Here is a 26,150-nt window from a genome sequence, read left to right as displayed (position 1 = left end):
TTTAATATACTGTTTGGAGGTGGTACTCCACTATTGGACCTTTTTTGGTAATGTATATTGATGGCTCACTTGTAGCAGGGATGAGGAGGCTCTGTAATGGGAGCTGCTAGCCGGAAGTGAGTCAGTGTGGGTCTGAAGCCACATGGGAAATGGAGACCCTCTGTAAGTGAGAATGAAAACAGTCTGGAGATAACAAGCAGCCCCCCAAAAAAGGGCAAAGACCGATCCTTGTTAGTAATAAAGCAGCTGCAGCAGGTTGCAAGTCAGCTCTTGTGAGACATGCCTGTGATGGGAAACTATGGAGCAGGAGGAGAGCAGCCATGAGGAAAGTGTGCAGCTCTAAAATTATTTTTCCATAAACTGACATTTTTTTGCTTGGTGGCAGGAACCAGGTTAGAGAGGTCCCTGCCATTGGGGTTAATTGTTGCCATAAAAGCTTGCACTTGGTCTGTACCATTGTTTAGCCAGGTAATACAAGTTAAAGCAACAGCCACATAAATCCCAGATGTTCCAGCAGGATGGAGTCCACTGACTCTGCCTTCATCCTTGCTTTCTACCACACAGAAGTGACACACAAGCACTTGGCCATCCCCATGTATAAAGAAAGCTGTGACAATTCAGGTCTGGCAGCCATCTTCTATTCCTCCATGGCACAATGGGAAGCTGAGCAGTGTGAGGTGATGGAGCTGGTGAGTACCCAGTGAAGGTGTGGACATTGAACCTAAACAAGGGCCTGAATTTCTGTCAGGCTGGGATCACACATACGCGAGATACGGCCGAGTCTCGCAGGTGAAAACCCAGCTCTGGTGCCAGCACTTCGGAGCGGAGCATGAGGCCGCACAGCAATACATGGAGCTGCACGCTCCGCTCCCAAGTGCCGGCGCCAGAGCTGGGTTTTCACCTGCGAGACTCGGCCGTATCTCGCGTATGTGTGATCCCGGCCTCAGGGTGAGACCCTGCTATTGCTTTGCCTTCATTGCAACAAGAATGTGATTGTTGTTATTATGTTTGTGCTGGAAAAACGCTGTTTTCATTTAAAAATGTGTGCAAGTTTATGGAGCTCAATAAACCTCACTCTGTTTTGACATAAGAATCAGATGCCTGTGTGAACTTTACTGTCTATATACAGCTCTGGCAAAAATTAAATGTTCAGTTTGTCTGATTTTCCTCTTTATAGGTATATTTTTGAGTAAAATGTAAATTGTTCTTTCAGTCTATAAACCACTGACATGTCTCCAAATTTCCAAGCAATAAATTTTGTATTTTTTTTCTGACAAAGAAAAATGGTCAAAATGAAAAAAACCCCAGTGCTTTCAGACCTCAAATAATGCAAAGTAAACAAGTTCATAATCATTTAGAAACAACAATACTAATGTTTTAACTCAGGAAGAGTTCAGAACTCAATATTTTGTGGAATAACCATGATTTTTAATCACAGCTTTCATGCATCTTGGCATGCTTTCCACCAGTCTTTCACACTGCTCCTGGTTCAAAAATGTAAGCAGTTCTTCTTTGTTTGATGGCTTGTGATATCCATCATCCTCTTGATTACATTCCAAAGGTTTTCAATGGGGTTCAGGTCTGGAGATTGGGCTGGCCATGACAGGGGTTTGATGTGGTTGTTCTGTCTTCATACACGTTGATACGGTGTGTGATCCAACATACAGCATAAACCACTTCTGTCCTCCAAATAAGCAGACTGTTCTCTGTAGTCTAACTTGTTTATTGGTAACAGGTATTGAAAATGCGGTAAAACTATAAGAATACAAATGATATGGATAAGTATTGAGCCAAATAACAACACAGCTGACACTTTACAACTAATAGAAAAGTATACAGGATGATGCAACTTCTATATATAACTACATACAGTAAGTCACAGATTATAGATTTCCTAAGTACTAGTTGCTATACAGCAATCACATTCTGTAGAACACTATATTGCAAGAACAGGGATAACAATCTTACCGGATAAACTTAAACAGGATGGCAACTAAATGAGGTAGTTCCAACACAGCAGATTAACACGTGTGTCCAGGGAAGTCACAGAGAGAAAATGGAGTTTCCCTATCCCATGATTCCTTGGTGCAATCCCACAATGCAACACTCTAATTATTACTAAGACAGAGGTTATAAATGTAACCACCGCTAGATGGTGCTATAACACAGCAAAACCAAAACTATAGTACTAAAACTTTTTAATGGATAATTGGAACCATACTGTCCTTGTTAAAATGGACAGAACAGTGGTGGTCTCTTTAGGGTATAGAGTATATAGTATCGTTTCCACCTTAATGTCAGAGGAGCAAACATAGTATTGGTGTTATCCCTTCTCCAAAATATAGAAGCTTAAAAGGAAGGTACCATAAAAGAAATGTTTTTAGAACAATTGAAAAAAAATGTAAAGTTTTAATGTTTTAATTTTTGTAAAAAAAAAATTAATTTGTTTTTATGAAGTAAAATATGAAAATTGTTTTTAAAAAGATTTGATATTTCCACTTTTAAACACTAGGGGGAGCAGCTGCCATGAAAACCTAGTGTACAACTAGCTCACATTACGACTGCTGTAAATGTGGGTAGAGTCTGCTCACTTGTGTGACGTCGCCTCTCCTCCCCTTTTGGGTGTTTGTAAAAGAAGAAAAATAGCAAAAAAGGCAGAGATGCTCACCTGCCTAGGCCTCCAAACAAATGCAAATCAGGATGCAGTGGACCCATGTGGTTAAGATGGCGACAACACAGGTGCAGAAATACCGATGAGGCAGCCACTCACAACCTACCAAATTAATGGAGGGGGTGGATGCCTGGCATATGACTGCACATAAGAGACTTGTATGTGGCGCTGTTCACACAATGGGAATGCACAGAATCCAGGTTAACAGCTTATTAGTGATGCCCTTCTATTAGCTCAGGCGGGCTGCCCAGCGCTATTAAGATGCATCCCATGTGAACAGACACCACAGTTTACAAGACAGAGTGGGCCCAACTGCACCCTCAAAAAAATGCAAAAAACACATACAAAAAATATGTGAGGTATTAGTTTATATTTTGGCCAAAATACGCAAGCTCGTAACCCACGTCAGGGGTCCCCACGCTATGTTTTGCTATTTTTCAGATTTTTTTGGAGGATCTCTGAATCCTCTTTTTGTGCTAGCATTGGTTAGAGTAGGACTCGTAAGCGTGGGGACCCGACCTTTCCATGTCTCTCCTCCCCACAAGATTTTCAATGTCTCTCTCTCCACACCACTTTCCATGTCTCTCCCCCCACAGCACTTTCCATGTCTCTCCCCCCACACCACTTTCCATGATTTCCCTCCTTAATATTTTTGCCTCTACACAAAAGCACCATGTCTGTCTCTTCACTGCAGCAGCCCTGATAGTTACCAATGCATGAAGTAATTGCTGCTCCCATGGTCCACGATCTTCTGCTGCTCCTCCGGTCTCCACCGCTCCTGTAGTTTCCTCGCAACCCAGGACCTGTTATACTGGAAGTGAAGTGTACAGATTCCTGTTACAGGTCCTGGCGATAGAGGGTAAATGGAGCTCAGCAGATAGTGCTGGGCTACAATAAAGTGGGGCCCGACCACACCTACAGCTGTGAATTGGGCAGCCCACAGAGATGTGCCCAGCTCACTGCTGATACGGCTGCAATGTAAGAGATAGTCGTCCGTCTGCTGTCTCCTATGTCCAGGGGATGCCGTGTTTGCAGACTGTAAGTGTTGTGCAGCTACCCTTACAGACCTTCAAAGTAAAATGGCCGCCCCCATGGCTGCATTAAATATTTTTCTTTAATAAAGCACAGTTTAAAACATGTAGAAAAATATATATATTTTGCAAATGATAAAAAAGTGGCACCTTCCCTTTAAGAGAAAGATCCGCCACCTACAGGATATAAATGTTTGGATTATTTTATAAGTGACATATTAAATCACATATGAATACACATTACATGCCCGCTATCAGCTCAGATTACTGTATAGCATATTTGCTTCTATTCAGCTTACATAGGTTGTAGTTTTGACTAAATTATTACTATTCTGATATGTAGGAGAATAAAAATGGGCAACAGCTGTACCCGGCAAACATATGGCCCCTTCTTACACACATTTCCTTCTAATTAAATCTTTCCTAAGTCTCAGGGCCTTTAAATAAAATGTTCCTGCTCGTGTTGATACAAATACTTAACACAATGTGCCGATTATGAAAAGGATTTTGTTATTACTGCCCTTAGCATCTCGCCTCAAGGAAAACTGATTTATTAGTAGGTCTTCTAATGCTTTGGGAACGCTAGGAATGTGCAGAGTAATTTTAACTTTTCAACTAGGAAGATAAAGTTTAAAATCCACAGGATTACAAAAGAAAACACATTCTTGTGAGATTAATTGTAACTCTTAACCGTAACAAGTCCAAATTTATAAGGACTAGGTGGTAGCATACAACTCTAGATGTTTAGCTTCTAAGGCCGTGTTTAAAAGGGTCGAACTTGACACAGATTTTGGCATGAATTATGTGGCCAACTCAGTGTCCAATCTGAGGACAATCTATACTCAATGTATGTGAAAGAGGTTTTCAAAACCGTGGCGGGGTCATGTGTTAATTCAGCACGGGAGCCCCGGGAGAGCGAGTGCCGACACCGTGGGAACTGCACCAGTACGGGAGGGAGGTAAGTATAGGTTTTATTTTATTGGGGCCAAGCGAAAGGTATGAGAAGAAGTTGTCCAAGAAGTAAACAACTTCTTTAAGTACATTTTCTTATTCCTGGTAGCACAGAAATCGGACATAAGAAGCAGCAAAGGGAAAAATGATTATGAAGCAGCCAACTTCATCAACTTTCTGTCAAAAACTGGTTTATCCCTGACAACCACATCAAGTCAGTAATATTTGGTGAATGTAGAGTAGGATGACCATATTGCAGCTTTGCAGATCTGATGCAGAGGAATGAAGATTTGCTTAGCTCAAGAGCTGGTAGTATGTTCCCTCGCATGGATTCCAGGCTTTCTGCTTCATAACAGGTGAAAATACCAGATTTAATCCATCTGGCCAGAAATGGTTTACCGGCCCTGAGCCCTTTATTTTTTCTCTGATGTTGTAAGAATAGGGCTTCAGATTTTCTTAAGATAGATAGGTAAGTATAGCCTACCTAAAAAGTGAAGATTTCCATTCTCAGATGATCCAGCAAAAGATAGCAACACGATCTCTTGGTGAATATTATCCATGGAACAAATCTTTTGAAGGAAACCCGACATAGTTCTCCATGTTACAGAATTCAGTCACCCAAAAATAAGGCCCTTTATAGGGTAAGGTTTAGGTATCGCTTATACCTCTGGCAGAAATTCTAGCAACTAAAAATAAAACCTTGTAGAATACAAACTTTGAAGCAACAGATTCTTTGGGGTCAAATGAATGATTATCCAGAGATTTTAGACCTAATGAGAGATCCCAGGATGGAACAGTAGAATCAAAACTTGGTCTTATTTTACCTACTGCTTTAAAGAACCACTTGATTAATGGATGGCCTGAAAAGTTTCCCACCAAAGACAAGATGATGATTGAAAAAATTTACTTTATAGATATTCAATTTAAGACTATTATTTAGGCCATCTTGTAATGAGTGCACAATCGAAGCTACAGAAAGTTATGAAACAATTCACTGAGCACCAGGAATAGTTAGATTTTTATCACTTTGTTCTAGATTTTATTGGTGCTGGGCTTTTTTCGGTGCAAGAAGATAGACAATTTACAATGAAAGATCAAAGTCCATCAATGCCCTCTTCTCGGTTTCCATGCGTACTGTGGTCAAAGGAACATCAAGTTCTCTGGAGATGGTCTTGAGAAACTTCAAACTTGAGATTGTTGATATTTCTCAACAATTTTGGTTCTCAGACAGTTCTCTTCTATTTTTCTTTTTCTGTTCTCCATGCTTAGTGTGGCACACACAGACACACAATGCAAAGACTGAGTTAACTTCTCTTTTTATTTGGTTTCAGGTGTGATTTGCATATTGCCCACACCTGTTACTTGCCACAGGGGAGTTTGAAGGAGCATCACATGCTTGAAACGAAGTTGTTTACACACAATTTTCGAAAGGTGCCAACAATTTTGTCTGGCTAATTTTTGGGGGTTTTGTGTCAAATTACAGTATGTCCAATTTGCCTTTTTTTCTGTTTTTTTTGTGTTGTGTTGTTCCGATACACACAAAGGAAATAAACGTGTATAACAATATACACTCACCGGCCACTTTATTAGGTACACCATGCTAGTAACGGGTTGGACCCCCTTTTGCCTTCAGAACTGCCTCAATTCTTCGTGGCATAGATTCAACAAGGTGCTGGAAGCATTCCTCAGAGATTTTGGTCCATATTGACATGATGGCATCACACAGTTGCCGCAGATTTGTCGGCTGCACATCCCAAAGATGCTCCATACAAGGCAGGATGGATCCATGCTTTCATGTTGTTTACGCCAAATTCTGACCCTACCATCCGAATGTCGCAGCAGAAATCGAGACTCATCAGACCAAGCAACGTTTTTCCAATCTTCTACTGTCCAATTTCGATGAGCTTGTACAAATTGTAGCCTCAGTTTCCTGTTCTTAGCTGAAAGGAGTGGTACCCGGTGTGGTCTTCTGCTGCTGTAGCCCATCTGCCTCAAAGTTCGATGCACTGTGCGTTCAGAGATGCTCTTAGGCCTACCTTGGTTGTAACGGGTGGCGATTTGAGTCACTGTTGCCTTTCTATCAGCTCGAACCAGTCTGCCCATTCTCCTCTGACCTCTGGCATCAACAAGGCATTTCCGCCCACAGAACTGCCGCTCACTGGATTTTTTTTCTTTTTCGGACCATTCTCTGTAAACCCTAGAGATGGTTGTGCGTGAAAATCCCAGTAGATCAGCAGTTTCTGAAATACTCAGACCAGCCCTTCTGGCACCAACAACCATGCCACGTTCAAAGGCACTCAAATCACCTTTCTTCCCCATACTGATGCTCGGTTTGAACTGCAGGAGATTGTCTTGACCATGTCTACATGCCTAAATGCACTGAGTTGCCGCCATGTGATTGGCTGATTAGAAATTAAGTGTTAACAAGAAGTTGGACAGGTGTACCTAATAAAGTGGCCAGTGAGTGTATGTGTAATTGCAATAGTTTTCCTGGAGAAATACTTTTCTGGAACAATTTCAAGGGTGCCAACAGAAGTGTGCTAACGTGGTCTATTTGATGTTATTAACAGCTTCCAGTTTACCTTGAGTCCTCATTAGGGCAGGGCTTTACCCAGGTATTCTGATTAACTCTCCTTCACGCTTCGAGTTAGCTTTGAAGAAGCTGCACTTGGTGGCATTGCAACATCTTGGGTCATCCTATTTCGTCAGCCCTTTGATCTCTATTTGCACCTAAGTATCTGTTATTCATCATGTGGTATGTTTTTTTTTTATTCTCCATTCTACATATGTTGGCCCCGATTCATCAAAGCAATGTTTGCCACTTTGAAAAGTCACAAAAATGTTGATTTTTGTTGTTTTCATGCCAGTTTCTCCCAGCTATGGAAAAATGGGCAGAGTTGGGGCATGACGGGAGCATGGTGAGACAACTTGGCTAATTCATGATAAGCCTTGGCGTTATCTTCACCAAGTCTTATACCCATCAAGGCTTGGTGTATTCTTTCTGGCATGGTGCACATAGGAGCTCATCAGATGCTATGGATTCATGAAGAGGCATGTGCCTGACTCTAGTTTCTGACTCCACTTACCCGATCAGGAAGACAAACGAGAAAACTGCTGGACTTGATGAATTGGGACCTTAGTGCATGGTGACATTACAACTAAGTATTTTCCTTATAATATTGGTTGGGCTAGTGGATCACCCCATATTATACTATGATAGTTGTAAATGTATCTGTATCATTTTATATATTTCAATAAATTAATTTTGTATACTTTGCAGACTCCATTTAATGCGGTTCTTATCTGATGCAGTCACTATAGGCAGCGATGTGATGCTACAACCTCAGTGTTGCCATGTAGCCCTAGTCTTAGGGCATGATTAAGCTTAACCTATCCTGTGCTGCCATAGAATTGCCATGTGTGTGAAATGTGTTTTACTGAATCAGGTGAGCTAAATACAGACTAATCCAGAGGTTTGTTACAAGCCCACAGTCCAGTGCCTTCTCGAAAGTGAAAAATAAGAGCGCAGAGAAGCTGTTCCTGCTCTGCCCCGGTATGCACCTCTCGGTTTACTAAGCAGTTTATTCAGGTGCATGATGGATCCTGTGTGAAGGGAAACAGCATAGACATTACATTTTAGTTATCACGATCTGTTGATTTACCCTTGTTTGAGTTTCCAAAGTAAATGTGCTCTGTATAAAACATTTGCTATTGAAGACATTTGGTAATCAAACTTGTAGAAGACAAATAAAGCCCAAATGCATCTCAGGCCTCAAACAAATGTGATGTGGGCGAATAATTCCTACCTACACCCCATGTGCAACAGATTAAGCTCAGAAATCAGAATATTCATGACCCTCTTTTTTGAGAAATAGCCTTCAGGGAATCTTTTAAAGATCTGAGAGCAGCAAAAACTGCAATATAACTAAATACTATTGAGTTATGTTCAAATTTTGGTCAAAGACAAAGAATGGCCTTAAAAAGAACATTATTCAGGATACATAGCCAGACTCCCCTTGGATTATTTTGCCAAGTTTGATACATCCGAAGGCCTCATCCGTGACTTTTCTCATGCGTGTATGTGTTGTTCAATAGTGTTTTGGATCAGCGTTTCATCCGAGTGTCAATTTTTACCATCAGAGTTTCAATTATGAAAAAAAAAAAATAGCAACGCTTCTCCTATCCTTTGAGATACTAATCGCATTCAGCACACTTAAGCCATCTGTATGACGTCCGTGATTTTTAGATACATAGTCTTGTATGACTAATTTTGATTTGTGACTTCAACATGTGAATCTAATATATAAAGCTGAATGTGTGTATGTATGTATGTATGTATGTGTGTATGTCCGGGATTGGCATCTGAACCGTCGCAGCTACAGGCACAAAATTTTGCACAGTCACACGTCTGGACCCTGAGAGCGTCAAAGCTATGTTGTGAGGTGAAATTTTAACCCCGCGCTTTCCAATTCACCAAACAATTTTGCCCCTATCTACATAATGGGGAAAAAGTGAAAGGAAAAGTGTTAGAGGCAAATTAACAGCTGCCAGATGTGAACAAGGGGGACTTAAAGAATGAGAGCGATGGCGCCAAAGAGTATATACTGTACAGTTGCTAAGGTGGGGCCCCCGACATGGGATAATCACCACACCACCACGGGGATATGAACACACACACAAAATGCGCCACACACTACCACGTGCTCGAACACATATACCACCCTCAGCGCACATTTCACCACACATACACCAACCTCGCCACATAAAAGTCGAAACACAAAAGTCGCCGCTCAAAACTCGCCACGCGCAAAACTCTCCACATGCAAAACTCGCCACACGTGCAAAACTCACCTCATGGAAAACTCGCCACACGCAAAACTTGCACACGCGGAAAAATTGCCACATGCACAAAAGTTGCAACACATGCAAAAGTTGCCTCACACAAAACTTGCACATACTCAAAAGGCACCACACATAAAACTCGTCACACGCAAAACTCGCCATGCGCAAAACTTGCTGCACACAACTTGCTACACTAACCTGTCACATGCAACTCGACAAACAAAAAGTTGCTACACGCATGTCGCCACACAAAACTCATCTCACAAAAGTCGCTACATGCATGTCGCCACACGCAACTCAACACACACAACTTGACACACGAAACTCGCCCTAAAACACACACAAGTCTGGTATTATCCTTCAAAAATAAAAATCTGATTAATAAGCAGACAAACTACAAGAGCAACAAATGTACCATATAGGAAATACGGCAGCTGTCAGTCACATGACCTGTCTATTATGTGTATGTGTGAGCTAATATATACTGCCAGGGGGGAGGGCTTCCTGTTGGCTGGGGATTTATCAGGCTGCCAATTTAGCTTACAAATACTGAGGTAAAAATACTGACCAAATAACGTGTGAACGAGGTCTAATACAGGAGGAGATGACATACAGATATATACTATATACAGGAGGAGATGGCACACAGGTATATACTATTTACAGGGGAGATGACACACCGGTATATACTATATACAGGAGAGATGACACACAGGTATATACTATATAGAGATGACATACAGGTACATACTACATACAGGAGGAGATGACATAAAGGTATATACTATATACAGGAGCAGATTACCTACAGGTATATAGTATATACAGGAGGAGATGACATACAGGTATATGCTATGTATAGGAGGAGATGACATACAGGTATATACTATATACAGGAGATGACACACAGATATATACTATATATAGGTGAGATGACACACAGGTATATACTATATACAGGAGGAGATTACATACAGGTATATACTATATATAGGAGGAGATGACATACAGGTATATACTATATACAGGGGAGATGACACACAGCAGGTATATACTATATACAGGGGAGATGACATACAGGTATATACTATATACAGGAGATGACATACAGGTGTATACTATATATAAGGGAGATGACAAACATGTATATACTGAGGTGAAAATGAGAGGTGTGAGGTGAAAATGAAAAGGTGTGAGTGCAAAATGAGAGGAGTGAGGGAAAATAGTGGAGTGATCAGAAAATGACAGATGTGAGGTCGAAATGACAAGTGTTAGGGGGGAATGAGAGGAGTGAGGGGGAAAATAAGAGGAGTGAGGGGGAAAATGAGAGGTGTGAGGGAGAAAATGAGAGATGTGAGGGGGAAAATGAAAGATGTGATGGGGAAAATGAGAGGCGTGATGGGAAAATAAGAGAAGTGAGGTGCTATAACTAACCACAGATATTTACTATGCCCAGGCAACGCCGGGCTCTTGAGCTAGTAGCCCCATAAATATGAGTATGTGTTCTGTGAAAAGCACAGAACATGACTCACAAATGTCTAAACAAGGCCTTAATGCAGCTGAAAGATTAATTTTTTTTATAGCAAAAAATACTCCAGTCGGTTTTCACATTATAATTTCCTGGACGTCATATGGCGGGACAGTATGGATTAAGGTTACTTCCGTGGCTACAACAGAAGAGACAATTAATCAGCAATAATTAGCAGCAATAATGATTAATACTATATAAGGCCATAACAATAAAACAGGCTTCTGTGGCAGTCCTCCGATGCCATTTTGTTGTTGGAATATCATCCTTCCTTTATTTTGGAGAGTGATCTCAAATCTCGTTAGCGACCCTAAACTCTAAGGCCGGGATCACACACAGCGAGATACGGCCGAGTCTCGCAGGTGAAAACCCAGCTCTGGCGCCGGCACTCCGGAGAGACTCTGCCGGATCTCGCGTATGTGTGATCCCGGCCTAAGAGTGATGTTAGACGGGAAGGTTTTGTGGTGGATGTCCTCCCCGCTGTCTGGAAGTGATTTCTGACATGGGTTGCACTAGATTGTAAAGTCATTGCATGTTTCATACTTCGGAGGGTTTCAGGCTGGGCTAGCCATGGTGCACTGTCCATGACTGTGACACATTTTGGATAAGTTCGCTCCGGGAGGAGCCATTTTCGTCAGGCCCTTGAAAGACCTGTCTGCGCATGCGTGAGACTTTGAGTATCTTGCGAGTCTCCTACACTTTCAGTGGATCACACATGTTCTCTCTTGCATCAGGTGACTGATGACAGCTGATTCAGAAATGTACAAAGAATTTGTGCCAATGTATGAGAATACATACAGGCATGTGGCTCTGCAATGTTCTTACTACCTAATAGTATAGGAGTTGTACCTTTGTGTTACTTACGTATGAGTGCCTTATACACACTATGCTTTGGGTTTCTTTGTAGATCAGTAATTATAGTCTCACTCCTCTTATAGATGTCCCAGTTTCCTCCCATTACTGCTAAGAAAAGACAGACATGTTTGTTCCCTTCCAGCCAGAAAACCATTTGGTTCTCAATTCACCAACATTTTGAAGAATATGTATGAAGAAAAAAAATTTGCTTTCCCTTCCACAAGGAGGAAGTCAGGCTTCAGAAATTTTCATCCATCTGAGAGCTTGCCCAGAACCCATATAAACTTTAGACCTGGCTAACAGACTCAGAAACATCAGAACTCAAAGGAAACCCACAGCTACTAACCTCTCTAGAAAGGAGTTTGACCCTAATTAAAATAATGGATTTATGACATCAACTCTTCTGGTTGGGGAAAGGCTATCTGCCTTTTCAGTAGCAGGGCTTGAAACGTTCAAAACTATGTGGGTGCATTCGGACATTCTAAAAGGGTACTTTCTGGAGTTTGTGTCCACCTCCTACAGACAAGAATGTGGTTCCAAAAGAGGCTTGGAATTGGTCCCTCAGGCTTAAACGGGCAAGGGACTTACTCCATGATCTTAGTCCCCTATCAGCAGAAGAAATGGAGACTCATGATAGACCTTACATTTCTGAAGAAATTTTCTAGCCAAAAAGCACTTCAAAACGGAAGCAATTGTTTCTATCATGGCACTTCTCCAACGTGGCGATTTTATGACTTCGATAGACTCATGACTTCGATGCATACCTCCATGTCCCGATTCTCCCAGCACACAAGAAATTTATCAGGATTGCGGTCACGTACAAAGACCAAGTACATCATTAGTACAAATGGCCTGTCATAATCTTTGAGGGTGTTTACAAAAATTGCATTGGTCCCTACAGCAGATCTCAGAATGAAAGGGTCATAGTCATTCCATATCATGAAAGCTCCCTCGAAATCTCTATTAATCTCTCATCTCAAATTGTCTCTAAATCTTTTGCAGCATCATGGATTTTTAATCAACTACAAAAAAATTACAGTTGACCTCTCAGATGATCCAATTCATGGGGTACATCTTGGATTCACTGCAGATGTGTGAGATTGCCGTCAATCTGTGTTCAGAAGATCATTTACAGAGTTTCATCCCTTCTTCATCACTTTCACACAACAGTGAGGCTTGCCAAGAGAGTCTTAAGGCCCCGTCTCACATAGCGAGATCGCTAGCGAGATCGCTGCTGAGTCACTAGTTTTGTGACGCAACAGCGACCTCAGTAGCGATCTCGCTATGTGTGACACGTACCAGCGACCAGGCCCCTGCTGTGAGATCGCTGGTCGTGTCGGAATGGCCTGGACCGTTTTTTGGTCGTTGAGGTCCCGCTGACATCGCTGAATCGGTGTGTGTGACACCGATCCAGCGATGTCTTCACTGGTAACCAGGGTAAACATCGGGTTACTAAGCGCAGGACCGCGCTTAGTAACCCGATGTTTACACCCTGGTTACCAGCGTAAATGTAAAAAAAAAAAAAACAGTACATACTCACCATCTGATGTCCGTCAGGTCCCTTGCCGTCTGCTTCCTGCTCTGACTGAGTGCCGCCGTACAGTGAGAACGCAGCACAGCAGTGACGTCACCGCTGCGCTCTGCTCTCACTGTACGGCAGCTCAGTCAGAGCAGGAAGCAGACGGCAAGGGACCTGACGGACACCGAAAGGCGAGTATGTACTGTTTGTTTTTTTTGGTAACCAGGGTAAACATCGGGTTACTAAGCGCGGCCCTGCGCTTAGTAACCCGATGTTTACCCTGGTTACCCGGGTGCTGCAGGGGGACTTCGGCATCATTGAAGACAGTTTCAACGATGCCGAAGTCGTTCCCCTGATCGTTGGTCGCTGGAGAGCGGTCTGTGTGACAGCTCCCCAGCTGACTTACCAACGATCACGGCCAGGTCGTATCGCTGGTCGTGATCGTTGGTAAATCGCTATGTGAGACGGGGCCTTTAGGCTCCCTTACCTCTTCCGTACATGTGGTTCCTTAGGCTCGTGCTCACATCTGGTGTCTGAGCAGCATTCTGTCATCATAAAACAAATCTCTCAGTTCCTTAGATGTCCATCTTCAGATTTATCAGAGTAGACAGGACCTGAAGTGGCGTTTAATAATAATCTTTATTTATATAGCGCCAACATATTCCACAGCACTTTACAGTTTAACAGTTGCAAACACAACAGTCATAAGTAACAACGTTAACAAAATAATTAAAGCAAAATAAGACGACCCTGCTCGTGAGAGCTTACAATCTACAAGGAGGTTGGGGAGATACAAAGTACAGGTGTGCATTTACAATGATGTATTTACAATTATGGTCCAGACATCCTCAGGGGGTGGGGGATAGATGGAAGTAATGAATGGGCTACACACACACACACACACAAACATAAAACGACTGATTAGTGAACGTGATAGGCTGCTCTGAGCAAATGTGTTTTGAGGGAGCTCCTAAAACTATGCAAATTGTGGATGGTCCTAATATCTTGGGGTAGAGCATACCAGAGGATTGGCGCAGCATGGGAGAAGTCTTGGAGTCGGAGGTACGGAATAGTGCAGAGGTTAGTCGAAAGTTGTTTGCAGAGCGCAGCGGTCGGTTAGGCCAATAGACCGAAATGAGGGAGATGTAAGGGGGTGCCGCACTGTGGAGAGCTTTGTGGGTGACAACAAGTACTTAGAATTGGATTCTATAATGAATGGGCAGCCAGTGTAACGACTGTCGAAGAGCGGACGCGTCCGAGTAACGATTAGCTAGACGGACAACCCTGGCAGCTGCATTAAGGATAGAATGGAGAGGGGAAAGTCGAGCGAGGGGGAGGCCAATTAATAGAGTGTTACAGTAATCCAGGCTAAAGTGGATCAAGGCGACAGTGAGGGTTTTTGTTGTGTCCATGGTGAGAAAAGGGCGGATTCTAGAGATGTTCTTTAGGTGTAAGAGTCAAGAGCGGGCAAGAGATTGTATATGGGATGTGAAGGAAAGATCGGAGTCAAACAGAACACCCAGACAGCATGCCTGCTGCCGGGGTGTTATTATGGTGCCACCCACGGAGAGGGAAATGTCAGATTTAGGGAGGTTAGTAGATGGCGGGAGCAGAAGTTGTTCAGTTTTGGAGAGGTTAAGTTTCAGATAGAGAGCGGACATGATGTCAGAGACTGCGGACAGACAGTCAGTGGCGTTCTGTAGTACAGCGGGGGTCAGGTCAGGGGATGACGTGTATAGTTGTGTGTCATCGGCATAAAGATGGTACTGAAAGCCAAATCTTCTGACGGTCTGTCCAATTGGAGCCGTATAGAGGGAGAAAAGAAGTGTGCCAAGGACTGAGCCCTGAGGTACCCCGACAGTGAGAGGAAGAGGAGATGAAGTGGAGCCAGAGAACAGAACACTGAAGGAGCGGTCAGAAAGATAGGAGAACCAGGTGAGGGCAGTTTCCTTAATGCCTAGTGACTGGAGCCTAGAGCGTAGGAGAGGGTGATCAACAGTGTCAAAAGCTGCAGAAAGGTCGAGAAGAATGAGCACGGATTGGTCACCATTACATTTGGCTGTCAGAAGGTCATTGGTCACCTTGATGAGCAGTTTGTCTAGTGTAGGGGGCGGAAACCGGACTGTGAAGGGTCTAGGCGGGAATGAGTGGAGAGGTAACAGGTAAGGCAGGAGTAGATCAGGCGTTCCAAGAGTTTAGAGATAAAGGTGAGATTGGTCTGTAGTTATTTGTGCAGGATGTGTCGAGGGCGGGTTTCTTTGGTAATGGAGTAATGATAGTGTGTTTGAAGGAGGAGGGGAAAATGCCAGAGGAGAGGGAGAGATTAAAGATTGTAGTTAGGCGAGTTGTGACAACTGGAGAGAGAGACTGGAGATGAGAGAGAATGGGGTCAGTAGTGCATGTAGTCAGACGAGAAGAGAGGAGCTTGGAAACAACTTCTGTGATGGGATCAAATGTGCAGAGTGATCCAGGGGAAATGCAGGGAGGAATGGGAGTCATTGCACTTGGTGGCTGGGAGCGGATTTCCTGACGGATATTATCTATTTTCTCTATAAAGTGGGAGGCCAGGTCATCAGCACAAATGTCTGTGATAGGGGCTTGTGCTTTTGGCCTGAGGAGGGAGTGAAAGGTGTCAAAACGTTTCTTGGGGTAGCTGAATAGTGAGATCAGAGTGGTGATGTAGGGCTGTTTGGCAAGGTGAAGGGCAAAATTATAGGTTCTTAACTTAAATTTAAAGTGTATGAAGTCTTCTGGTGTGCGAGTTTTCCTCCATAAGCGTTCAGCACACCTAGCGCATCGCTGGAAAAATCGGGTTTGCGATGTGAGCAAAGGCTGTTTTACTGTGTTTGGACGTTCTGAGGGTGAGGGGAGCTACTTGGTCAAGGGTGCTTCTAAGAGTGTCATTGTAGTGATGTACAGCCAGATCAGGACAGGAAAAAGAGATTTGGCACAATGAGTGTAGGGAGTCTGAAAGTATATGAGGGTTAATAGCATGTAGATTTCTGAATGTGTGGTAGGTAGAGTGTGCTGGGGTGGGCGAGGAATTGTGATTGTGAAGGAAAGAATGGTGTGGTCAGAGAGGGGAAGCGGTGAGTTATCTAGGTAAGAGATTCAACAGAGCCAGGCAAAGACCAGGTAAAGGGTGTTACCGTCTTTGTGTTTCAGAGGTTGAGAGCTGTGAGAGGTTAGTGATGGAAGTGGGGCTGTTAATGGGGATGTTGAAGTCTCCTAGGATAAGGGTTGGTAGTTCTGAGGACATGAAGTGTGGCAGCCAGGCAGAGAAATGGTCCAGGAAGTGAGTGGGTGAGCCTGGAGGCCAGTATATGACCGCTACTCTGAGGGAGAGGGGAAGAAAGAGCCTGATGGTGTGGACCTCCAAAAAAAAAGGGAATGAGAGTGATGCAACCGGGGGGGATGACCTGGAAAGTGCATTGTGGGGACAGGAGTATGCCAACTCTACCACCATGTCTGTTTGTGGGTCTCAGGGAATATGAGAATTGTAAGCCACCACGGGAAATGGCAGGAGAAAGTGGCAGAATCCTGGTTTCCCTGAGGGCCAACATATTAAGAGCGTTTTTCAGAAAGTAATTGTGTAGGAAAGGAAGCTTATTACATGCAGACCGTTCTGTATTCGGCAAGCTATGGCACTTGCCGAATAAGCTTTTAAAGGAAACCCAGATACATGGAGAACACCAGCTGATCAGCTGTTAGCAGCTGCATGTGTCACTGTCACAGAACATGCATGGCGAGCCAGACAGCTCATCAGCTGGCACGCTCCATGTATTCGGGTTCCCTCTGCAGCTTATTCAGCAAGCGCTATAGACTTGCTGAATAAGCAGGGACCCGATCAAATTCGCCCAACTCTTTTTTGTAGTGGCCATCTCAGCAAAAGGTCAGTGAAATTCAAGTCCTATCCTGTAGAGCGCCCTAGCTCCCAAGACTTGGTTGACTGGTTCTTCGGACCATGCAACAATTTTCTCCCGAATGATTCCTCAATTGACAATATGAACCAAGATATTGGGAGAGACCTTCTCAGGGTATGTTCACATACGGATTGCACAATGTGCACATTGCGGGTTTTTCAGCGCAGATTCTGCAGGTTAAATTACCTGCAGATTTTGTGCGTAATTCACTTGCGTTTTTACACCTGCTGATTCCTATAAAGGAATAGGTTTAAAACGCTGCAGAATCCGCACAAAGAATTGACATGCTGCTGAAAATAAACTGCTGCATTTCCGCGTGGAATTTTCCACAGCATGTGCACTGCAGATTTGGTTTTCCATAGGTTTACATGGTACTGTACACCGCATGGAAAACTGCTGCGTATCCGCAGGGCCAAATCCGCAACGTGTGCACATACTCTCAGTCTCTAATGCAGCGGTTAAGAGGGTGATGTTAACCTACCGCCATTCCTTGGAATATAGTTCCATAGGAAAAAGTGAAGGTCAAAAAGTAAATACCATTTCCCTTTCCAGGTGAAGGATTCTATCAACTTTTGCTACAGACAGAGTATTCAACCTTAACTGTAAAAGAACATTCCACACAGTAGCTTGTCGGACAGAATTCACCCATGTCCCTCTGGACCAGATATGCAAAGCCGCTATGTGGTCAACACCATCTACCTCCATTAATAGCTAGACAAGACAGAGCTCAACATTTGGCAAAAGAGTGGTCTGAGGAAGCTGCTCCTTTGTGTGCTCACCCCCCCCCACCCTTTTTTACCCTTCGCCATGACAGCACCCACTGGAGAGATAGGGATCCGCCCCAAGGAACAGGAAACCTACAGAGACATAAAAGGGGGCGGTCCCCCTCTCCTCCTCAGTTTAGGTTTCCTGTTCCCAGGGGACAGGATCTCTGAAGACTACAGAAGATCTTACCTGGGCTAGGAGCATCCGCCTGTGCGGTTTCTGCGGGAACGGCAGGGGATGCAGTCCAGATGCAGCGTCGGGGGAGACTCCGTTAGACGGCTCCCCCCTCGTCTGGCCGGCATGTGGGATGGCTAAGTCCGGGAGAGACGACGCCGATTCCACAAGAGCACCGCTGCAGAGGTGCGGCCTTGAAGAGGCTCCAGACGCGGACCACCAGGTAAAGGGTCCGGGATCTGCGGCACAGCTGCAGCGGCAGCCGATACACCGCTCCATAGCGCAGGCCGGGATAATGGCGGCCGCACATGCGTGGAGCGGTGTAAGAATCCCCAGAATGACCCGGAGGTAGAGGAGCACTTCCGGGTCACTCACACAGCGGTGGGGGAAAGCGCGGTTTCGCGCATGCGCAGTGCACCGCTGTGGAAGAAAAAAAAAAAAAAAAAAAGTTTACTGACCGGATCCTGGCCTATAAAAAGGGGGAAGCTGCAAACGCACAGGCGATGCAACATGTCGTCCCCAGGCAAGACTGTGGACCCAGCAGGTGAGCCAGCCAGCAGAAGGTCCTCAGATGCCAGCCACAGGAGTGAGACCAAGGATTCAAGATCCAGAAAGTCGCAGCCTCCTATTTCGGTACCGTACAGCTTCACTGGGTGAGTGTGATTTCCCCTCTGCCTATAAAGCTGACACCCTTTTCCACAAATGTCTTCTCTCAGGCCAAAAAGAGACAGAAATCTAAGCACAAGCAATGTGCGTTATGTGACGAGCCTCTCCCAGATTCCCACCCCAAAAAACTCTGCAATCAGTGTATGGCGGAAACAATGCAGAGTCCATCTATGTCGGTCACAGATATACGGGCCATAATTAGAGAGGAATTACAGGCCATCTCACAAGCCAGTACCCCCCCTAAAAAATCCGGGAAAGAAAAGGCTATATCCAGCTCTGAGTCCGAGGAGGAAGGCGTTATCCACTCAGACTCCTCGCAGGCATCATCCTCTTCCTCAACACATTCCGACATTGAGGGTCGAGCTTGTTTTCCCCTTGATGGGGTGGACAACCTAGTAAAGTCCATCAGGAATACTATAGGTTGTGAGGATACAAAAGACGACCAAACTGCACAAGACATCATGTTTGCAGGGTTGGCGGAGAGGAAGAGAAGAGCATTCCCAGTAATTCCTGCGGTTAAGGCACTAATAAAGAGGGAGTGGGAGAAACAGGACCAGAGAGGTTTTCTCCCGTCAGCCTCCAAAAGGAAGTACCCCTTTAATGATGAGGAGTTAATTTCATGGACTAAAATCCCTAAGGTGGACGCTGCAGTCGCCTCCACCTCAAAACAGTCAGCTCTACCAGTCGAGGATGCGGGCCTACTTTCTGATCCTCTAGATCGGAAGGCAGAATCGTCCCTGAAACGATCATGGGAGGCTTCCACAGGCATATTTAAGCCATCAATTGCCAGCACGTGCACAGCTAGATCCATGCTTGTTTGGATTGATCAGCTGGATCAACAGATCGAACAGGGGGTCTCCAGACAAAAATTGCGGGATGCGATACCACTAATTAGAGGTGCAGCAGCATTCATGGCCGATGCTTCAGCTGACTCTCTTCGCCTTGCAGCAAGATCAGCCGGTCTAATTAATAATGCCAGACGTGCGCTATGGATGAAGAGCTGGAAGGGGGATACGCAGTCAAAGGCTAAGATCTGCGCTATTCCGTGTGAGGGTGAGTTTTTGTTTGGGAAAGCATTAGACGAGATCCTCAAAAAAGCAAAAGAGAGGAAAAAAGCCTTCCCTGACCCCTCAATTCCTTTCTATAGGAAGACCTTTAGGAAGAGGCCGTTCGGGAAAAGAACACAAAATGAAAGATCGTCACGATGGGCCACAAGAGAGGGAAAACAGGGTGGCACTATGTTCAAAGGCCCCCCCTTCCGTAGAGACAACAAATTCTGAAACACCAGACACCCCAGTAGGGGGCAGGTTAAAATTTTTCTTTCCCCAATGGCGAAAAGTCACGTTAAGTTCCTGGGTGCTAAATATTATTAAGGAAGGAATGAAAATAGAATTCCTCCAGATTCCCCATGATTCCTTTATTTTAACAGCCCTTTCCTCACCAGTGCAACAGAAGGCCCTTGAACTGGAAATTAGAAGTCTTATAGTTAAAAATGTTTTAGTTAGGGTGCCAAAGGGACAAGAGGGTAAAGGGTTCTACTCTCCGTTATTTTTAATCCCTAAACCCGATGGTTCATTTCGAACAATTATAAATCTTAAAAAACTCAATACGTTTATTAAAAATTATACGTTTAAAATGGAGTCTATTAGATCGGCCATTAAGCTCCTTTTTCCAAATTGTAGAATGGGCGGCATTGATTTAAAAGATGCCTATAGACTACCTAGAAGACTACCATCTCCCTATCCATAGTAGGTATCAAAAAAATTAAGAGTGGCAGTAACTCTTGAGGGGGAGATTCATCATTTCCAGTATACAGCCATGCCCTTCGGTCTCTCCACGGCACCCAGGATCTTCACGAAGGTAATGTTAGAAGTAATGGCCTACCTTCGCCAGAGAGACACATTAATCATTCCCTACTTAGATGATTTTTTAGTTGTAGGAAATTCATCCCTTCAGTGTGCGGAACGATTAGCTGACACTGTCTCGTCCTTAGAAAGCCTGGGCTGGATCGTCAACTATAAAAAATCCAGACTCATCCCACTTTCTCTTCAGACATTTTTAGGATTTAATCTAGATTCCATAAAGCAAAAATGTCTACTTCCCCAAGAAAAAATATCTCTTATAGAGGGTAAAGTTGTGGCGGCCATTCACAAACCTCAAATGTCCCTGAGAGCAGGAATGTCCTTGCTAGGATCCCTCTCCTCCTGTACTCCAGCCGTTCAGTGGGCACAACTTCATACCCGAACATTACAACATCAGATACTTCGGGAACAGAGAAAATTTCTGGGGCACCTTGAATCGAAAATAACTTTATCCGAGAAAGTCTTATCCTCCTTAGAATGGTGGCTAAATAAAGACAACCTAGCGGGGGGTGTCCCTTGGGTAATATCACCATCCCACACGATAACTACGGACGCTAGTCCCCACGGGTGGGGCGCACACATGGGAGATAGATTCTGCCAGGGAACCTGGGATAAGAATGAGGATTTATATTCATCAAACCTAAAAGAATTGAATGCGGTAAACTATGCACTGCGTCAATTTCTCCCACAGCTACGAGGAAGCCACGTCAGAATCTGTTCAGACAACACTACGACAGTGGCGTATTTAAACAAACAAGGCGGCACAAGATCAGACGCTCTAATGTCTTCCGCAAACAGTACCTTAATCCTGGCCGAAAAGCATCTGTTGTCCCTCTCGGCAGTCCACATCAAAGGAGAGGACAATCAACAAGCGGACTTTCTAAAGGTACCGTCACACTAAACGACGCTGCAGCGATATAGACAACGATCCGACCAAAACGCGATCGTTGCAGCGTCGTTGTTTAGATCGCTGTAGAGACGTCAAACACACCAACTACCGAACGATGCAGGAGCGATACAGTGACGTAACAGCGACTCACAGATCGTTCTCGCTGGTTGTTTGCTCCATGTCAAACAGCAGTGGTAACGATCTGACAGATTACAAGCGTAACCAGATAGGTGTGTTTTTCCACTGGGAGACACCCAAGATGTGACGTTCCGGCGTCCCGGAATATAAACAGCGACTCTACAGCGACGGATTCATATTGTGTGAGAGCTGCGTCTTCACGTTCTTCTGCCTATCCAGCGTTCTTCACCAGCTACGATCTCTTCTCCGTGAACGTTCTGTCCGGAACGCCGTACTCTATACTGCCAGCATCTTCATCGGTTCTCTTCTTGCACATCAACGGTAAGAAAAATCTTTGAGTTGTTGTTTGTTTCTTTTGTGTATAGTTATGGCTATGTAGCAATGCTTATCTACGTACACAGTATAATGATGTATAAAACATCTCTGGCAGCTATCTTGTGCATCTGGCAAGCGGACGCACAAGATGGAGGGACTTTAGGATGTTGTTTGCAAACTCTTTTGCGCTGTCTGCCATTTTTTTTGCACACTTTATGGAAAGGTAAACCAACTCTTTTGTGTCTGCCTTGGCTTGGCTGGCCCTGGCCTGCTCCGCTAGTAAATTGAAACAGCACACAAAATAAAGGTAATAATAACTTTGTTTTTATAAAACAACTTTTTAAACATTTTTTTTTTTTTTAAAACAAAAAAAAAACTAAATCCTCCCACGGCGGTGGGCTAACAGGTGTCGCAGCGTGCGTCCCTGCTGTTTCACCTGCTTCAGCAGGCGCTCTGCTGTCCCCTCCAGCCGCTTCTGCTTGGCCAGCAGCTCTCTCACGGTGGTCGATTCTGTGGATAGAAGAGGTCGGAGAACGGACGGTGATTACGCTGTAAATACGGCATGTGTGAACATTCCCTGAGATTTACTACACACTCAATTTGGTCCTGTCCCAGAGGGCGAGAATGTTTTTTTTTTTTTTTTTTTTTATCGCTCTTGTCATTGTCAAATGTAGTGTTGAGCGATACCTTCCAATATGCATTGGTATCGGATAGTATTGGCCGATACCGGCAAAATATCGGATCTCGCCGATACCGATACCCGATACCAATGCATTTCAATGGGACGCAAAGTATCGGAATGGTTCCCAGGGTCTGAAGGAGAGGAAACTCTTTCAGGCACTGGGATCCATATTCATGTGTAAAATAAAAAAAATAAAAAATATGGATATACTCCCCTCTCTGGAAGTCCCTGGACCTTACCGATGTAATCGGGAGTCTTCCTTCCTAAGAATGAGTGCGTGATGGGCCTTCGATCACGTCGCGGCTTCTGATTGGTCGCGTGACCGCTCATGTGACCGCTCACGCGACCAATCAGAAGCCGCGACGTCATTGCAGGTCCTTCACGGGCTCATTCTTAGGAACCGAGGCTCACTGTTACATAGGTAAGGTCCAGGGGCCTCCGGAGAGGTGAGTATATACATATTTTTTATTTTAATTCTTTATTTTACACATGAATATGGATCCGATACCAATTCCCGATACCACAAAAGTATCGGAACTCTGTATCGGAATTCCGATACCGCAAGTATTGGCCGATACCCGATACTTGCGGTATCGGAATGCTCAACACTAGTCAAATGTGACATCCCACCGATAACCCCTCCCACTGTCTGTATACTTACGTGGAAGGGACGCCGGCTGTTCATCCCCGGAAGAGGTGGAAGAGCTGCTCACCTCCCATCCCCTCGCTCGTGCCACAGCTGCCGCAGCTAAAAGGAAGCAAATACATATCTGGTTAACAATTGAACACGCTGTGGTGAAGCACTCGCAGTTTTGGTCACTTACGAATGGTGGCCTCTGGGGAGAATGCCGCCGACCCGGGGGAGGATGATGAGTGGCGGAAGGGTGGTGTTGTGGCCTGCGGTGGGGTGCTATCGCGCCTGGTCCTTACTGCGTCTGTAATGTATACAATATTTTAGCTCCCCTCTAATTTTCCGTATGCAGTAATACAATTGCAAAGAATGATGGTTAACATACGTGATGTCCCGGGCTGTGGGCTGCCGCTGGTGGCGGATGAAGGCATGCTGGCTGGTGCTGGTGGCTGTTGCCGGCGCCGTCTCTCTAAACAAACATTAAAGAAGCGCAATATTTTGACACCAAAAGTACAGGGCTCCAGAATCAATAAAAATACCTAGGCGCCATTGGCAGCAAAAGTTAGGAGCCAAATGAAATGCTCCCCTCTAATTTTCCGCATGCAGTAATAAAATTGCAATGAATAATGGTTAACATACGTGATGTCCCGGACTGTGGGCCGCCGCTGGTGGCGGATGGAGGCGTGCTGGCCGGTGCTGGTGCCTGTTGCCTGCGATGTCTCTCTACACAAACATGAAAGAACCGCAATATTTAGACACCAAAAGTACAGGGCTCCAGAATGTAAAAAAAATACCTAGGCGCCATTGGCGGCAAAAGTTAGGAGCCAAATGAATTTTTTAGTCGCCAAATGTACGTACATATACAGAAAATAGAGATCACTCTTCCCAGTGATGCTAGACTCTGCATTGTCTGGGGGCTCTGGTGTTGAATGGTCTACCTGGCCTGAGACACGTATTATTGCATAACTAGGAAGTGCCTCATGGCAGCGCGCGTTTCCTGATTCCCCCGCACGGCAATTGCGGACATCCCAAAATTTTATATCTCGGTGGAGATTCTGTAACCCCTGACCTGACCATTTTTCACATTCCAACCCAGAGGTGTATCTAGCGTTTCTAGCACCCGGGGCAAGGATTCATTTCGGCGCCTCCCCCCCCCCCCCCCACACACACACCGCGCCGCACACAGTACTACGGCATACACACCGCGCCACACACAATATGGAGCACACACCGTGCCACACACAATATGGAGCACACACCGCGCCGTGCACAATATGGAGCACACCGCGCCGTGCACAATATGGAGCACACACAGCGCCGCGCACAATATGGAGCACACACAGCGCCGAATAACAATACGGAGCACACACAGCACCGCGTCACATACAATACGGAGCACACACAGCACCGCGTCACATACAATACGGAGCACACACAGCACCGCGTCACATACAATACAGAGCACACACCGCGCCGCACACACTACGACGTACACACCGCGCCGCACCCGATTCCCCCATACTGGTACTTACCACGCCTTGTTTCCGTCCGCAACTCTGCCAGAAGCTGTGGGGTCTTGTAGCGGAGGTCAGCCCACTTCTTCCGCAGCTGCAGCGCACTGCGGCGGATGGCGAACCTCCTCTCCATTATATGCTGAATGCGGCGCAGCACCTCCTGCTTGTGGAGGTTGGGGTGGATAGGTCCAGTCTCCAGGCCCTCATAATCCAGGGCATACATTTTTTGCACAAAAAAAACAAGTTCAGGCCGCCCCAGAGGAGCTGAACGTTGGCGCGCCGCCATTTTGCCTGTAACAACGCTGAACCACCTAACCACGCCCAGAGGAGGGACTCACGCGTGTTGACGCGCGATCCGCATCGCTATAGCGCCTCAGTTTCTGCACAGCGTCGCGGTTGTTACGCAGGCTCCAGAAATCCCTTTTTTGGCGTTCTTGTTATCAAGTCCATCGTCCTTGTTTCTGTGTTTCAGTGGTTTGGGTATCCATGGGGAACGGCTGTTGTGTCAACGCTGTTTATTAGCCATGTATATGTATTGTACCTTTAATCTTTTGTTAACATTTTTTGTTGAGCGGTGCAGCATTGGACACGCAACTCAGAATGCAAATGTAAATGCATTACCAATGCAGCGTTTTGTGACACATGCATTAACTTTTAAATGGTTTTAGGGGCACCAAAAAAATGCATCATGCGGTGTCCTCTGCGCCCTGACGCATGCGTCACAAAACGCTAGGGCAACACATGTCCATGCGGCCCCCATCTTTAGTATAGGGGCGCATGACACATGCATCGCCGCGGAAGCGCCAAACGCAACGCTAATGTTAACTTTGCCTTATAAGCGGCAAAAAAAAATATGTGTAAACGCTACATTACAGTATTGAATGTCTTGTTATAACTTAAACAAATCATATGTAGTAATTTTTTATTTATTTATTTTTTTTCCTTTCTCAGGTTGCCATGTCTCTTTCGGATGTACCTGTGATTGTTGCGGCTGCGTTGTTGGTAGAAGCTCACAACCTGCAGGAGGCTCAAGCGCGAAACAATCGTGCAAAGCGACAGCGCCGCATGTGGACCAGACAGTGGCTGCAGAAGAGGAATCAATTGTCCCATATGGGCCTAATAAGGGAACTGCAGGAGAACAACCCACATGATTTCCGGAACTACCTGCGAATGTCTGAGGATTCATTTAATGTG

At 44.9% G+C, this 26,150-nt stretch overlaps 1 protein-coding gene and 1 long non-coding RNA gene across 2 annotated transcripts; one reads left to right on the top strand and one right to left on the bottom strand.

Moving 5' to 3' along the window:
• Positions 1-18,120: 18,120 nt before the first annotated feature.
• LOC143781802 (uncharacterized) lies at positions 18,121-20,609 on the top strand. The gene is made up of 2 exons (XM_077268647.1): positions 18,121-18,892; positions 18,976-20,609. Exons 1-2 carry the CDS (start codon positions 18,665-18,667, stop codon positions 20,203-20,205), a joined length of 1,458 nt encoding a protein of 485 aa, XP_077124762.1. The 5' UTR covers positions 18,121-18,664; the 3' UTR covers positions 20,206-20,609.
• Positions 20,610-23,472: 2,863 nt separating this feature from the next.
• Positions 23,473-24,170, bottom strand: LOC143783449 (uncharacterized). The gene is made up of 4 exons (XR_013217177.1): positions 24,082-24,170; positions 23,828-23,911; positions 23,636-23,746; positions 23,473-23,559 (listed from the first exon to the last, which is right to left on the bottom strand). It is a non-coding gene; the product is annotated as an uncharacterized LOC143783449 (long non-coding RNA).
• Positions 24,171-26,150: the final 1,980 nt, after the last annotated feature.

Source organism: Ranitomeya variabilis, chromosome 6 (genome assembly GCF_051348905.1).
Source record: "Ranitomeya variabilis isolate aRanVar5 chromosome 6, aRanVar5.hap1, whole genome shotgun sequence".
NCBI lineage: Eukaryota > Metazoa > Chordata > Amphibia > Anura > Dendrobatidae > Ranitomeya > Ranitomeya variabilis.
The sequence above is the reverse complement of the archived record's forward strand: the minus strand, read 5'-3'. Positions and strand labels throughout refer to the sequence as shown.

What these genes read in the sequence shown, in the direction of transcription:
- LOC143781802 (XM_077268647.1), top strand. Translation starts at nt 18,665, where the DNA reads ATGCGCAGTGCACCGCTGTGGAAGAAAAAAAAAAAAAAAAAAAGTTTA. An exon ending in AGTCGCAGCCTCCTATTTCG is followed by an intron (nt 18,893 to 18,975) that starts GTACCGTACAGC and finishes GTCTTCTCTCAG; the next exon opens with GCCAAAAAGAGACAGAAATC.